Source organism: Phodopus roborovskii, unplaced genomic scaffold (genome assembly GCF_943737965.1).
Source record: "Phodopus roborovskii unplaced genomic scaffold, PHOROB, whole genome shotgun sequence".
Classification (NCBI taxonomy): domain Eukaryota; kingdom Metazoa; phylum Chordata; class Mammalia; order Rodentia; family Cricetidae; genus Phodopus; species Phodopus roborovskii.
In genome coordinates this window covers 9,300,513-9,314,535 of record NW_026126525.1, presented here as the reverse complement: position 1 = coordinate 9,314,535, position 14,023 = coordinate 9,300,513, and the positions used below count along the sequence as shown (strand labels likewise).

Below are 14,023 nucleotides of genomic sequence, written 5' to 3'. Positions count from 1 at the left end.
ACCCGTGAGCTCCGCGTTGCTCCTCCGCCCACGTTCCGGGGCGCTCGGAAAACCGATGCTCCCGGGAGAGTCTGCAAAACGGACTCGACGCGGGACGCGACTGGCCGTCGAGGGCGGCAATTCAAGCCCCCCCACCTCCCCGAGCGACACACACAATCCGGATCCTAGCATCCCCGCCCACCCGCGCGGGCCACACCTCCCGCTCCTAACCGGGACCCGGGACATCACTCTTATCCTCAGGCCCCACCACGATGTTCTCCCCACCCCGTTCCTCTTCCACGTGACACCGGCCGGAACCGTCACTTCCGGCGGCGCGGGCAGCGCGCCTGCGCGAGGAGCCCGGCTCTGCAAGAGGTTGGCACCGGCGCCGCACCCCCTCACCCCCAACTGCCGCAAGAGGCGGGCAGGCGGCATCGGTGCGAACGGGACGCCAGCGGGCTGCGGTCTCCCAGGCTGCGCAGGCCGCCAGGCCGGGCGGCCACGCCCACTTCGGCCGGCCCCGCCCTCCTCCCCGGAGGCTCGCGCCCCGCGCGCCAGGCCCCGCCCCTTCCCCGCCCCTGCCCCGCCCTCCCCGCCGCGCTCTGCGGGCGCCGGGGCAGCTGCAGCGGGCGAGCGGGCAGGCGGGCGGCTGGGGCTGCGCGCTCGGGACGCGCGGAATGCGAGGCGCGGCAAGCCGCTGCGTATCGTAGCTCTCTCGCTGGCTCGCGCGCGCGAAGGGCGGCAACCCCACGCGGACGGTCGGCCGCGCCTCTCCGCGCTCCGTGTCGCGCGCGCCCTTGTGCCCTCCTGGTGCCCTCCAGCGCGCCGGCGGGACCATGAAGAAGTTCTCTCGGATGCCCAAGTCGGAGGGCAGCGGCGGCGGGGCGGCGGCTGGCGGGGCCGCGGGCTCCGGGCTCGGCGGCGGCGGCTTCGCAGGCTCGTCCGTGGGGGTCCGGGTGTTCTCGGTCGGCCGCTACCAGGTCACCCTGGAGGAGTCGCTGGCCGAAGGTAGGGGCATCGGGAGGCAGGTGAGGGAGGCCGGGGTGTGGCGGGTGCGTGGCTGAGGGGCCGGCTTCGGGGGCTGGAGGGGGGCTCGCCGGCCGCCCCGGTGCGAGCACGGTTGTCGGCTCGGGAGTTTGAAATCGGTTTCTGTTCTTTCTGGCGCGGGGGAAGAAATAGAAGACGTCCCAGTAAGTGATGTGGTGTCATGATTGGACCCGTGACTCATGAGAGGGTCAGATGGAGCAGTGCTGGGACACTGCTCCGCCAGCTGTGGCTCTGGCGGTTGTCCTGCCTTGCACTCGGGTCCGAGCTTCCCCGACATGACACTCAGGGTAGTACGTTTGTTTCTGCTAAAACCCCAGAACAAAACAGGACTCCCAAGCCCCAGTGTATATGGCTGTACGCATGCAGATAATGTGTATATGTGTTGGCATCATCCCCAAATTCAGTTAAGTGGTTGCTTGTGGCAGGGGCGGGGGTGGGGGGGGGACGTGAAGCGCGTTTATTTGTGTTGTTTAGAATCTTCTCCCTGGGACAAGGTCCTGTTTTTGTCTGCCCAGTCTGTCATTTTGTTAGTACTTTAAAAGGCGAAGTGGAACAGTTTAACTTTCCATTGTGAGGTTTTGGATGGCCCTTTCATTGTCTGATGGAGGTTATGACAGCAGGTAAAAGTCTAGTTACAAAAAAAAGTTTACTCCATGTTTTAAAAAGTGCTAGACTTTAGTTTTTGTTTTTCTGGTGTAATTGGTTTGTAGAGAATACTTTCTAATTTCTTACTGCATGCCTTGACTTTGAAGTTTTGAGTGCAGGATATTAAGAAATACGTTGAAAAATCCACGAGAAATACTTCTTGGTGGTAAGCAAATGATTGAAAACAAATAAAGCTAAGAAAAAAAGAGACTGTAGGGAGAAGTTTCGATTTGCCAGTTAGATGTTGACATGGTTTGAAAACAAGACAGATTCCACTTGTATTTTTGAAATTCTATGAACAAAAGGAAATCAGTGTGAGAAAAAGCTGAGGTTTCAAGTCTATAAAATACAGGAAAAGCAAACTTACATTATCAGGGGTGTGTGTCATGGTGTTGCAAGCACTTGGTCAGAATAGCCACCCTTTCTTAACCTTGGTTGAAGTGGAGGGAACGGATTGTCAGATTCCAGAGCTCATCTGTGAGTGATTTTGATAGATTGCTACATTGCAGACTTTGCTAGCTAGCTCTTGATTTCCATGTGAACTTCAGGTGTTGGTTAAGTTGGGCTGTAGGTGTTGGGCATTGGTGGCTATTAACACACACACACACTATAGTTCAGTTGTTTAGTAGTTCACAGAAGTATAGCTTGAATGCTACCCTCCTCGCTGAATTTCAGGTTAAGTCTTCTATTTAGTATTAAGGCATTACTGACATTTTATCAATAGAATGCAAATTTTAACATAGCCCTATGGTACCTCATACTCAGTAACACAGCACTGATCTCAGTGTTATAAGAGAGAGAGAGTGTGTGTGTGTGTGTTAGTAGAGATTTAAGGCAGGGCCATATTACCAGACTTTTACCTTTTAAATTTTTGAGTCAAAGTCCTGCTAAGTTACTAGGCAAGCCTTGAATTTTTCACCCTCTTGCTTCAGCCTTCCAGCGCTGGGATTGCACGATGGTTGTTATCAACAAACATGGCTTCCACTATTCCCTTAAGTGTTTGTTTGTTTCTCATGTGTACATGTTTGTGTGTCTCTGGGTGCATTCACATGAGTGCAGAACAATGTCAAGTATCTTCCTCAGTTGCTTTCCACCTTAAATTTTCAGCCATTGGACCCATATGTCTTACTGGGCTGGCTGGCCAGTGAGCTCCAGGGGTCCACCTGCTTTCCTCTCTTGCCAGCACTGGGTTACAGAAGAAGGCCCCAGGGTTCAGCTTTTATATGGAAGCTGGGAATCTGAACTTAGGTCCTAATGTCTGTTTGACAAGCACTTCATCTTTTGATTTCTGCCTCATTAAAATTTGTTTTGTTAATTTGAGGGTGTGGTGGTGGTCTCCTTTAATCTTAGGTAGGTGAATCTCTGTGGGTCTACATAACAAGTTCCAAGACAGCAGGGCTACAGAGAGATACCCTGTCCCAAAACCAAAGAACACAAAAACCACGAGATACCTACTTATTTAGTTTTAATGAGTGATGGAGTGGTAGATGGAATTTCCTGTCTTTACACCATGGCTCCTGGGACCACCAGGTTTAAGTCTCTAACAGCCAGGGCCTACCCAGGCTCCCTTCCCATGTGCAGGTGTTCTCTTTGTAGAATACACAATTGAAATATGTTACTCTTAGTGATTCTGCAAGTTAGACAAGATGTGTAAGCACAAGGCTGGTTCTCATTTCAGTGTGATTAGTCAGTAATTGGCAGATTTGCCTGTCATTTGAGGTGTGTATGAAGAGGTTCTCCATTTAGAGTGAGCCTGTCTTTTCAATAAACCAGTTTCTGTCATTCTCCATGTAATTAATTGTGTTCCAAAAGTCAGACAGAACATGGCTTTAGCAGATACTGAATCATTGCTTCCAGGGGAAATGACAGGTTAGATACTACTTAAGCCATGGTTCAGGGCATTTTTGTTGGCCTTGTCCTGTGTGTATCTGTGTTTAAAGACACCTTATTTAATGTATATTAGTGATTCATTAGCATGTCATTATCTCTAACTGAGGCCAAAATGGAGATTATCTAACACAGGATTTCTTTGTAAGGAACGCATAGCCTCCCTTGCACTTGTGAACCTTAGACCTCTCTGTGCCCAGGAGCTATTTTCAACATAGAAATCACCAATAAAAGCAGATGAGAAAAGATAACACTTACCATGGGAAGGACACTTACAGTGTGAGGGTCAAAATAAGGGCATGCAAGTCAGGAGAGTCACTTTGTTGACTGTGTATATCTGTAAATAACCGTCTGTGCTGTGTGTATTGATTTGAGGATTAAAGTAAATTTTAGCATATAGACAAAGTGACAGATATGGAATGCTAAATGATGGTCACCTATTGTCTTACATGTATGTGTATGGACTTGTATACTACTATAGTTACAATGAAAGCATTTCCAGGGGTATAAACATTTTGTCTCTTTAGTCAAGGATGTAGATACCTGAAAATGCTTGTAACTTTCACCCTTCCAGTTTCTCTCGAAAATTTAGAGTGCTGATACCACAGTGAGGCATACTCATGTGTTTTCTCAAAAATGATCCAGTTTCAGGAGTTGGGCTTTAAGATGAGGCAGAGTCACATGCCAGTGTTAGCTTGAAACAACATCCACTGTCAAGCACAGATAATTCAGGGTAGTCTTTAAGCTTTCATTAAAAGGTAGGGCTGGTTGTTTATTCATCTGTGTGGTCAAAAGAAAGGTTTTAGTGCTAGTGTAGGGAATTTGAAAGTGGGAAGAATGCTTGCTTATTCAGTTTTGTATTTTTGGAATTGGGGGTCATGTAGTCCTGGTTGGCCTCAAAACTTGCTGTGTAGCTGAGGTTCAGTTTGAACTCTTGGCCCACACTTCCCAAAGTGCTGGGATTGCAAACATGTGCTTACACTGTGCTCAAGAAGTTGATTCTCCATGACTGTTATTTTTTTCCCACCTCCATATTTAGTGTGTAGAATGGTCTTAAAGAGGGGATGTCAAGAGTAGAACACTGTTGGGGTGCTGAGATAATTACTCTTGAGATTACCTGGGCTGAGTGGGAATGGCACTGAGAGTGTGGTGACTCTGTCAGTAACAGGAGGAAGGAGCTTAGAATTCTGTAAATGTAACTGAGTAGTTTTCTTAGCAGTAACTGTTTGGAGTGAGTGAATATTAACTGCTCCTCACAATATTTCAGGAAAATAGTAACACATGTACATTTAATTTTGCAGCAAAGTCAGTAGGGAAATGATGAGTTTAAGTATCTTCCTTGCAGAAATCATGTATGGCTACTCAGAGACTTAAGTTAATGTTCCCAAGAGAGGCCAGGAAGGACCGAGGGGGAGAATTTCACAGAAATATCCATGGTTGGTGTTGTTTCATATCTTTGTTTTAAGTGCTGCTCATACAATGAATGCAGCCATTCTCTAGCTCAGCAGAACTTGTAGTGAATGTAGAAGACACATGTTTAAAAAAACAAAAAGCATTTGGTTAATGTGATTAAAAACGAAGAGAAAGCTTATTTTTAGAGAGAATAGTTGAATTTGGATCAGGGAATTGAAAAAAAGCCTCTCAACACTTTAGCAGAAGCAAAGGGACAGGAAGCATTAGATAGGTGATATGTGAAGGCCAGGAGGCAGCAGTCCTATGTGAGGAAGACTATTAGGGGCTGAGATATGCTCAGAGTAGTGGACCATGGTGATGGTCGTGATGGAGAGGGCCATGTGGACCATGTTGATGGTCATGTCTGAGAGGGCCATGTGGACCATGTTGATGGTCATGTTGGAGAGGGCTCTAAGGTGATCTTGATAAGGGGACTAGGATACTGGGCTTTGCATGGCAGGCTGAGTTTGGATTTTACCTGAAATGTAATAGGAAAATATTGAGCAATTTAAACTGGTCCACTCTGATTTTCTTTTGATTATATAGATTGCTAGATAGAAAGGGGCTGAGAAATGTAAATTAAGATGATTAAAAATAACAGTGAAAGTGATTAAACTGTTACTTTAAGTGTTAGGGCCTTACTTTGTTTAAATGTTAGGGCCTTGGAGGAGTGTGCCGAAGGTGAGAAGAAAGGGTTAACATGACTTGCTTATGCAGCTTGTGGATAGAGGTAGCATATGCTAAATTAAGTGCAGGGCAGATTTGGGGAGGTATTGAGAAGTTCTTGAGTGGTTCCAGAATTGTTGGGTTGAGGTGTCTAAGAGGACATGCCTAGTGGAACTTGGGTACATGGTCTGAAGCTGGACAGTGATGTTTGGGCATAGAGATGTGCACTTGCCACAGTACACATGTGAGGGTCAGAGTTTTGGCTCCAGGGTGGAACCCAGGTCATCAGCCTCCTGATAAGTGCTTTACCTCTGAGCCATCTTGCCAGCCCCTGACCTTAACACATTTCAATCATCAGAATTATTTGGAGAACTTGATAAAATACAGAATTTGAGGCTGCTTTTTAAAGTTTGTCTGGCCAAGGCCCTGATGCCATTGCTGAAACATCTGGAGCCACCCATTAGGGCCCTGGATTTAGAACAGGCAAAGCAGACTAAGAAAGAGGCAGAGACTGGTGTGGGTCTGATGCCTGGAAACCCGGGCTGTTTCAAGACAGGGAGTGTGGAGTTGTGCTTGCTTGATCCATTTCTTGGCCTGACAGTCACAACTGTTCGTGCTCCTGACCCACCTTGACAGTTTTACCCCCGAACTCTGCTCCAGCCACAGTGTGTTCTGCTTCCTGTTATTCTGTGACTCATTCTTGTGTTTGCCTGTCACTCTGCTCTGTAATCCCTGCTCCCTAACTAATGGTCATGCTAGCTTCCTCCTCTTTTGGACACTTGTGGCCATTTGCGCTTTTCTTTTCTATCACACTCAATCTTTTGTTTCGAGATGTTATTATGCTAGCACTTAGAAAAATTAAGGTCGTTAATTATTGTTGTTCTCTTACCTCCCTGAGAAGATAGTAAGCTTTGGGGGACTAGGAAGACTCTCTTAATTGCTCTTCTGTTTGCAAGTTGCTGTACTTCTCCATGGTCATTCAGCTGTGATGATGTTTGACTTTTAAAAAAAATGTATTTACCTTTATTCACTTTTACTGTAGACATGAGAGTGCTGGTGCATGCCACAGCACATGTGTTGAGGTCAGAGGACACCTTTTAGGATCTGGGAATTGAACTCAGGTCTTCAGGGCAAGTGCTTTTACCCTCTGAGGGATCTCAGAGAGCCCTGGTTTCTGTTTTAAATCACATGGGTTTAAACCACATGGTTTTAATAGAATTAAAGACCTAATTTGCAAGTTGAAAACTACCAGTGAACGGTTCTTTACTGGACCATCAAAGTCTTTTACTTGGGCCAGGGGACCCTGAATTTTTCTATTTCTGTGAAGGCAAGTCAATTCAAAGTGCCATTTCACTTAACCTCTTTAAAGAATAGCCAAGAGGTCCCTTCAGAGTCACCTTAGTCTACCGACATAGTTTTTTGTTTTTTTGGTTTTTTTTTTTTCTATTCTACAGAGGTGGCTTTTTAAAAAAGTGAAGTGTAGACAAGGAAAGCTCATAGGAGGTACAGTCTGTGAACTGTGAGATAGATTTACGGTGTGCCTTTGAGTGCAGTAGAATCCTGTAGCATCCTGTCCTTGGCTCCTCTCTAGTACATAGCCAGTAATTACTTTTTATTTTTGTATGTGTTGAGTTAAACTCTTAGGAAACATTGTTTCCTCTCCTGAAACATGGATTTAATGTTTTGGGGAAGATTGAAGAAGGAAATGTGTGACAGTATCCAACAATGCATTGCATGCCAGAGGTCAGTAAGTGTGGGTGGAGCTTAGATTCATGTTTAGTTTTAAGCTTTTAGTGAAAGCTGATTCTGGAACTGTGATAATTTGCTTTCAGAAGGCCCCACACTTACCCTGTGTTGGTTACTACATTGAATCTGCCACTGCCTTTATCTTAGGCCACTTAGTCTCTGGAACTGTGAGAAATGAATTTTTTGTTTATATTACAGCTTCTTAAACTGTGGGTCATCATCCCAGGGGTTATATAAGAGTGTGGGAGTGTGTGAAAAAATTTGGCAAAAGTGAAAGGTTTATGAATGACCAAAGAACAAAACTGAATTCAGAACCAAATGTGTCCTGAATCTTAGGCGCTCTGGTAGTTGTTCTCCATGCCTGGGACACCACTGCAGGCTGGGTTCTGAGCACAGATCGTGCACTTGGCAAGGTGCATACAGTTTTACCATGCAACACCAGCAAGCACTGCCTGAAACATCTTGGCTTGATTTTAAACTTGACATGAATTGCAGTGCTTTGACTGCACACAATGTTTCTGCTTTTCTAGAAACACAATACTTTACAGAAAAACAAAGATTTATTATTTTCGTATTGTTGCGCCTCATATCAAATTAGTTTATGTTTGGATTGTGTTATGTTAGATTAGTATGTTTAAAAATTGTTATTTGAATTGTTTTGAGTTTTGTAAAAGAATTGTTTAGCGAATTTTGACTTGGGTCTGGAGCAGACTTTGGCAAGGTCTGAAGTGGTTCTAAACTCACATTTGCCAGATGTGGCAGTTTTTTTAGCATTAATGATTATAAAGTAAAAATATTAATTTCTTAAAAAACATTGAAAATATTCTGTGTCCTGCAATATTAAATATTTAGCAAGATATAATTTCTTATGTAAAAACAAATGAGGACACCCACCTCATTAATGTATGCATTTACTTTTATTTTAATAAATTGGAACCTATGCATGGGAGATTCCTTTGCATTTCTGTGTAACTAGTCAGTAAAATTTGATTTGAGTATCTGTTTTGTGTACCGTGTGCCCGAGGTTATGACAGTCTCTCAGGCAGGAGGTGCTGACAAGTGGACAAAGCTTAAGAAACCCTCCTTGGTATGTCACTCAATCTGTGGTAATTGTTACATCTGCCTAGAATGCAGATAGCTGTCTGTGTGTTCCCTGCCCCTTGCTGAAATTGATATTGTAGGAGGCATTTAAAATACAGCTACTTTCTTCAAATCTTTTGTTTGCTTCTGAAACCTGTCTGCAACCTTTGACACCGTATGTGGCAGCTGTTGCTCATATAGCTAGCATTTAACTCAGTTTTGTTCCGTTCCAGTAAAATTTTTTCTTTTATTTAAAAATTTATCCCACTGAAGACTTGGCTTGGAAGCATTTCTATCTCTCATAGTGTTGTATTCACTGTAGTTATTCAGTGTATTTGTAAAAGGTTCAGTATTTGACTTCGAAAGTGATCAGAAGGTCTCCTAAAGTTACTGTGAACAGATAGTCATATTTGATGTGTCAGTCTCCAGTTATGTGTTGCAGCTGGTGTTTTTTCCCTGCCCTTCTCTCCCCCCACCCCACAGGGTTAGCATTACCACCAAGCTCCAACCCACAGCCCTGTTTTTATGTCCCTTAGTAGAAACTAAAATAAGAAGGAACTGAAAGAAAATATTTGATAATAGTGCAGGGATAGTATTATCTAGATGGAAAAACACATTATGAGAGTTATTTTTTCTTTCTATTTACATTTATAGTTAATTTTTGTTTTCTGGGCTTTTATTAGGTGTGACTTTCAAATGTTCTTGCTGGAGCTCCCCTGACTGATATCAGGACACTGGAGAGTCCTTACTTAACAGTGGTATAGAGAGGAGCGGGGTGGTTCTCACTGGGTGGTGCAACTCTCCTAAGGGCCCTTTGGAGCCTGGTCAGTTAGATGTGTGTCTGTCTCTTGCCTGGTTACTGCCAAGATAGGATGTGTGACTAAGAGGGTGAGAGGAAAAAAAATGTCTGTCTTAGGGCTGTCCTGTAGCTTTGGGACCTCTAAGTGAAGGGGGCTGTACTTCCTCTCTATGTAGATCTTGACTTTGCTGTTACACTAGAACACTGTGATCTTAGCACAAGGTCCAGAGGGTAGCAAACCGTGTTTTATACCATTTTCTTCACGGCATGTCATCATCATCATCTTGACATTCTTTGGCACTTTGGTACCTAAGATTTCTGACACACACCTTCCTTGCCCAAATGCTGTAGGTCATTGCTAGGACTTGGTTAGGTCATTGCTAGGACTGACTTGGACTTTTTACATACTTAACTGTTTTCTTGTGAATGAGATTGTCAGTAGTTTAGATTTTACTGTTCACTTTGGAATCATTAAGATGTTGGTACTAAAACCATTACACAAAATAGTGAAATATTTTGCTTACTGACTCCTGTCAATTGTTTTTTCAGGAAGTGATATTGTGCATCCCAGAGACCCACTTTGTTCTGTGGCCTGCATCCTAGACTCTGAATGTCAACTGGATGTTAACGTCCTATCCTTTGGGTGGGGAAGTGATGGTGCTGCCTCATAACCAATAGGGTGTGTACTCTGAATTTTTCAGAATTAGGGTAAACATGTGTTCAGATGTACATAGGCTTTTGATGGTGTCTTGTGTGATTGCTATAGGAAATTTGTAAGAGTTAATTGCAAGAATGTAGAAATCAATTTTTATGAGGCGCATATATATGGCCAAAATTAGGATTGGAGTAAGTTTTTAATCTATCATACAACCAACCCGGTTCAGAGCCTCACAAATAGATTGCTAAATATCTGGCATTTTAACCATTTGCCAAAATGCTATTTATATATTCCAAATGAGAAACTTGAGAATCTCAACCCAAATGAATGGTTTTTATTTTAGCAAAGGTAGTGCTATAGTTCTATTTTTGTGCTATGTCTTCTTGGGAAAGAATGTAAGGGGAAGAGGATGGATGTGGGCTCATGGTTTCAAACACTGTGTCAGCCTGTGACTCTTTCTGGGCCTGGTGAGGCAGAGCTACTCATCTCAGAGACAAGACAGAAGGATGTGGGACCAGATAAAGCCTCCATCACACAGCCTCACTGCTTACTTCCTCCTGCTAGACAGCCCAACTCCTAGTTAATCATCTCCTACAAATCCTGATTCATGTGACTACAATTCAGTGGATTAACCCATGTGTAGGAGTCCATGAATCCATCCCTCCATGATTTCCAACTGGGCCAAGCCTTCAACACATGAGTGCCCCCCCCAAGTACTTCCTGTTTATACTAGAATACTTATTTTTCGTTTTATTTAAATGCTGATTTCAGAGTTCATGCAAGTAACCAGAGATGGTGGCTTGTCGGAGCATGTACTCAAGAGGCTGAGGCAGGAAGATGGCTCTGAATTTGATTGTGAGATCCCGTCCTAAAACAAAACAAAACAAAACAACAAAAGCCAAACCAAAAAACCCCCACAAGTCTGGATTTTTATTTCTTTTAATCTGTGTTCATGATAATTTTACCCAAAGAACATATAGGCACAACAGTTATGAATTTTTAGCTGTTCAGAATTGGATTTTTTACTAATCTCTCATGAATTTCTGGTACATTAACAGTTCAAGTTTGTTTTTTGCATCTTAGCACTGATTCTTTCTTAATAAATTCTACAGGCATCTCAAAAAGTTAAAATTGCTGTGACAAAAGGTGCAAGAAGATGACTTACGTGAACGAAGACTTATTTTGGCCCATGGCCTCAGAGGTTTTAGTCTTTTTCCCTGACACCATTGCTTCTGGGACATCAGGGAGACACAAGAGTGTGAGCTACTGCAGAGCAAGCAGCTCAGCTCATGGTGGACAGGAGCCAGAGACGAGGGGAGACCAAATACCCTGTATACCTTCAAAAGTGTACCTCCCGTGGCCTCCCTGCCTGAAGCATCTACCCTCTCTAAGTATTGCTGACAGCTGGGACAGAGTATTGAATTACCCAATGGAGCATTGCATAGTCAAAGTTTAAGAGCCACTATGATGTTGGGTCAGTTCTGTTAATTTTCACTTTTTGGAAAGCTAGAGATAGGGCTCCTGCCTGTTGTATGAAGCCCCGGATTAACAAAAACATGTCAGCCTGCTTTTGAAAATGTTCTAAATTTTATGTTAAGTGGAATTAGTATTTTAAGACTAACAGTCTTTAAAAAATGCTATTACTCCATCCCTTTCTTGAACTGATGTTTTAATTTTCATTCCCGTATTTAACTATGGGGAGTGGAGGAAGTGATGGAGTCCAGAGCCACCCTGCTGGTGTTGGCTAGACGGTAGACTTTAGGTCTCATAGCTTAGCCTAGAACCTCCTCCAATGTGTATGCCTCTCAGAGGCTCTGTGCGTACATAGAACTTACGATGAAGATGAGGACCTGCAAGTTGATGTCAGGGGACCAGAGGGCTTTGGTATCTTGGAGATAGCTAGAGTATTAAAGCTTGAGGAGTATGGGATGCTCCTAAACGTTTTTGTCTTGAGTCTCAAAATTAAAACTTGTTTATTCTTTTTGAAGATCATCAAATCAGATGGCACAACTTTTGAGACAAGATGATGATTAATTTGAAAAGTTTAAAATCCCTGTGTACTAGTTGCTTTTCTGTCACTGTGATAAAGTTCAGTGATACTTTGGTGTACTTCCTCCAGCCAGGCTCATGACCTAGAAATTCTGTAGCCTTTTCAAACAGCACCTCCAGCTAGGGACCAAGGGTTCAAACACATCAAACTCTGTGGGATATTTCTCATTGAAACCATCACATTTAGCTTCCTTTGAATTAGTCTTCTGTCTCAGGCTAGGGAAGCTCTGTCCAAAATGAAATGGTATACTTGTGATCTTTATGGTGAGTAGTGTAAAACTGCATCAGTTTCATCAGCTAAGTCTAGCAGAGCAGTAGCTTGTTGGTCTGGGTAGGGAAGGGGACTGCTGAAGGACTGGGCAGAGTTCATCCTAAGTAGAAACTCCTGTCCCTCCTTCACCCTCTGATAATCACCAGTCTGTTTCTAGGAATTTGATTAGTCTAGGCACTTCCCCAGAAGTAGGAGCAGAGACTGGTGTGTAAGGAGTTAAGTTTTCCACCAGTCTGGTCCCACTGCTGTACCAGCCCCAATTAACACACAGAGACTCTGTATTAGATATAATTCTGTTGGCCAGTTACTAGTTTCTTATAGGCTCTGTCTTAATTATTAGCCCATTTCCATTAATATAAGTATTTCCACGTGGTCTTATCTTACCAGAGAGAGAGAGAGAGAGAGAGAGAGAGAGAGAGAGAGGGAGGGGCCGGTGTTCTGCTCTCTCCGTTTTCCATCTTGATTCCTCCTTATTACTTCCTCTCTCCTTGGCTCCTAGTCCCGCATATCTTGCTTTCCTATTGGCCAACAGTGCTTTATTCATTAACAAATAAGAGAAACACATTTACAGAATGACCTCTCCCATCAGTGTGGTCCTTTTTGCCTGGTTTTCTAACATAGAATCTTCAAGATTAGTGCGGTTACAGTTTGCGTTAGCGTTTCACTCTTTTATTTTTACTTTTTAAAAGGCAGGGAATGTGTCTCATCAGTTAGCTCAGGCTTACTGAAAATCAAGGTCATCTTGCCTAAGCCTCTCAAGTGGGGGCATCACTGGCATGTGCCATCCATCAGCCCTGCTCAACCACCACCTTTTACAGACGTGCTGTCCGTCATTCATTTGTATCATTTGGTTGCCTTCACCTGTTCATGGGCATTTGGGTCATTTCTGCCTTTAGGTTGCCTGCCATTACTGGGTATATAAATAAACATATATTTGAATCCCTACTTCCATCAGTTTTTTGTTGTATTGTAGAACTAGAATTGCTAGATTATAGGAGAATCCTGTGCCTATGTTTTTGGAGGTACTGCCATTCTGTTTTTCTTACTGTTTGTACCATTTTACAGTCCCAGCAGTGCACAGTGATTCCGGCTTTTCAACTTTCTTATCGCTGCAATCCTCAGCTTTCTATTAGTGTATCCTACTGATGTCTCATGGTTTTCGTGTACATTTCCCCAACCATTTGTGATTCTTTTCATTACTGGCTATTTATGTGTCATGAGAAGATAAGAGAAATGGATAAAAATGCTTTTCCTGTGTTACACTGTATGGTGAATATTTAAGAAAAAGAACTTGGAATTTTTGTGGAATACCATTTTTATTTGAAGGAATGGCTGACAAACCGATTACTCTTTTATATCTGGGTATCTAGCAACCGATTTTCTCAAGTACCCCAGTGAGTGTCTTTTTGGGGAAACAAAACCAAAACAAACAAACAACCCCCCCCCCAAATGACAGGTGTTATTAATGTTGGATCTTGAATTTCCAAAACACAATTACAATTTTGGAAAACATGTATGTGCCATTGTAAGGTTGGCAGCCTCATTACTTTTAATGGCTGAGGAGATTGGTGATAACAAATGCAACTTAAAAATTGTTTAACAGAACAGCTGTATAACTCTGAGCAGGTATTTTCCAGTACATTATTTACGAAGCACACAATCACACACACACGCACACACACACACACACACACACACACACACACACACACACACACACACACGGGGCCAGTTCTCCTGCTCT

The 14,023-nt window shown here is 43.5% G+C and overlaps 1 protein-coding gene across 1 annotated transcript in view; it reads left to right on the top strand.

Annotated features, from left to right (window-relative positions):
* The first annotated feature begins 750 nt into the window (after positions 1-750).
* The window catches only part of Bmp2k (BMP2 inducible kinase), an 82,643-nt gene continuing 69,370 nt past the window's right edge, over positions 751-14,023 (top strand). The window contains exon 1 of the mRNA XM_051198311.1: positions 751-987. Coding sequence (XP_051054268.1) covers positions 816-987 — 172 coding nt within the window. The 5' untranslated portion in view covers positions 751-815. The remainder of the gene's footprint in view (positions 988-14,023) is intronic.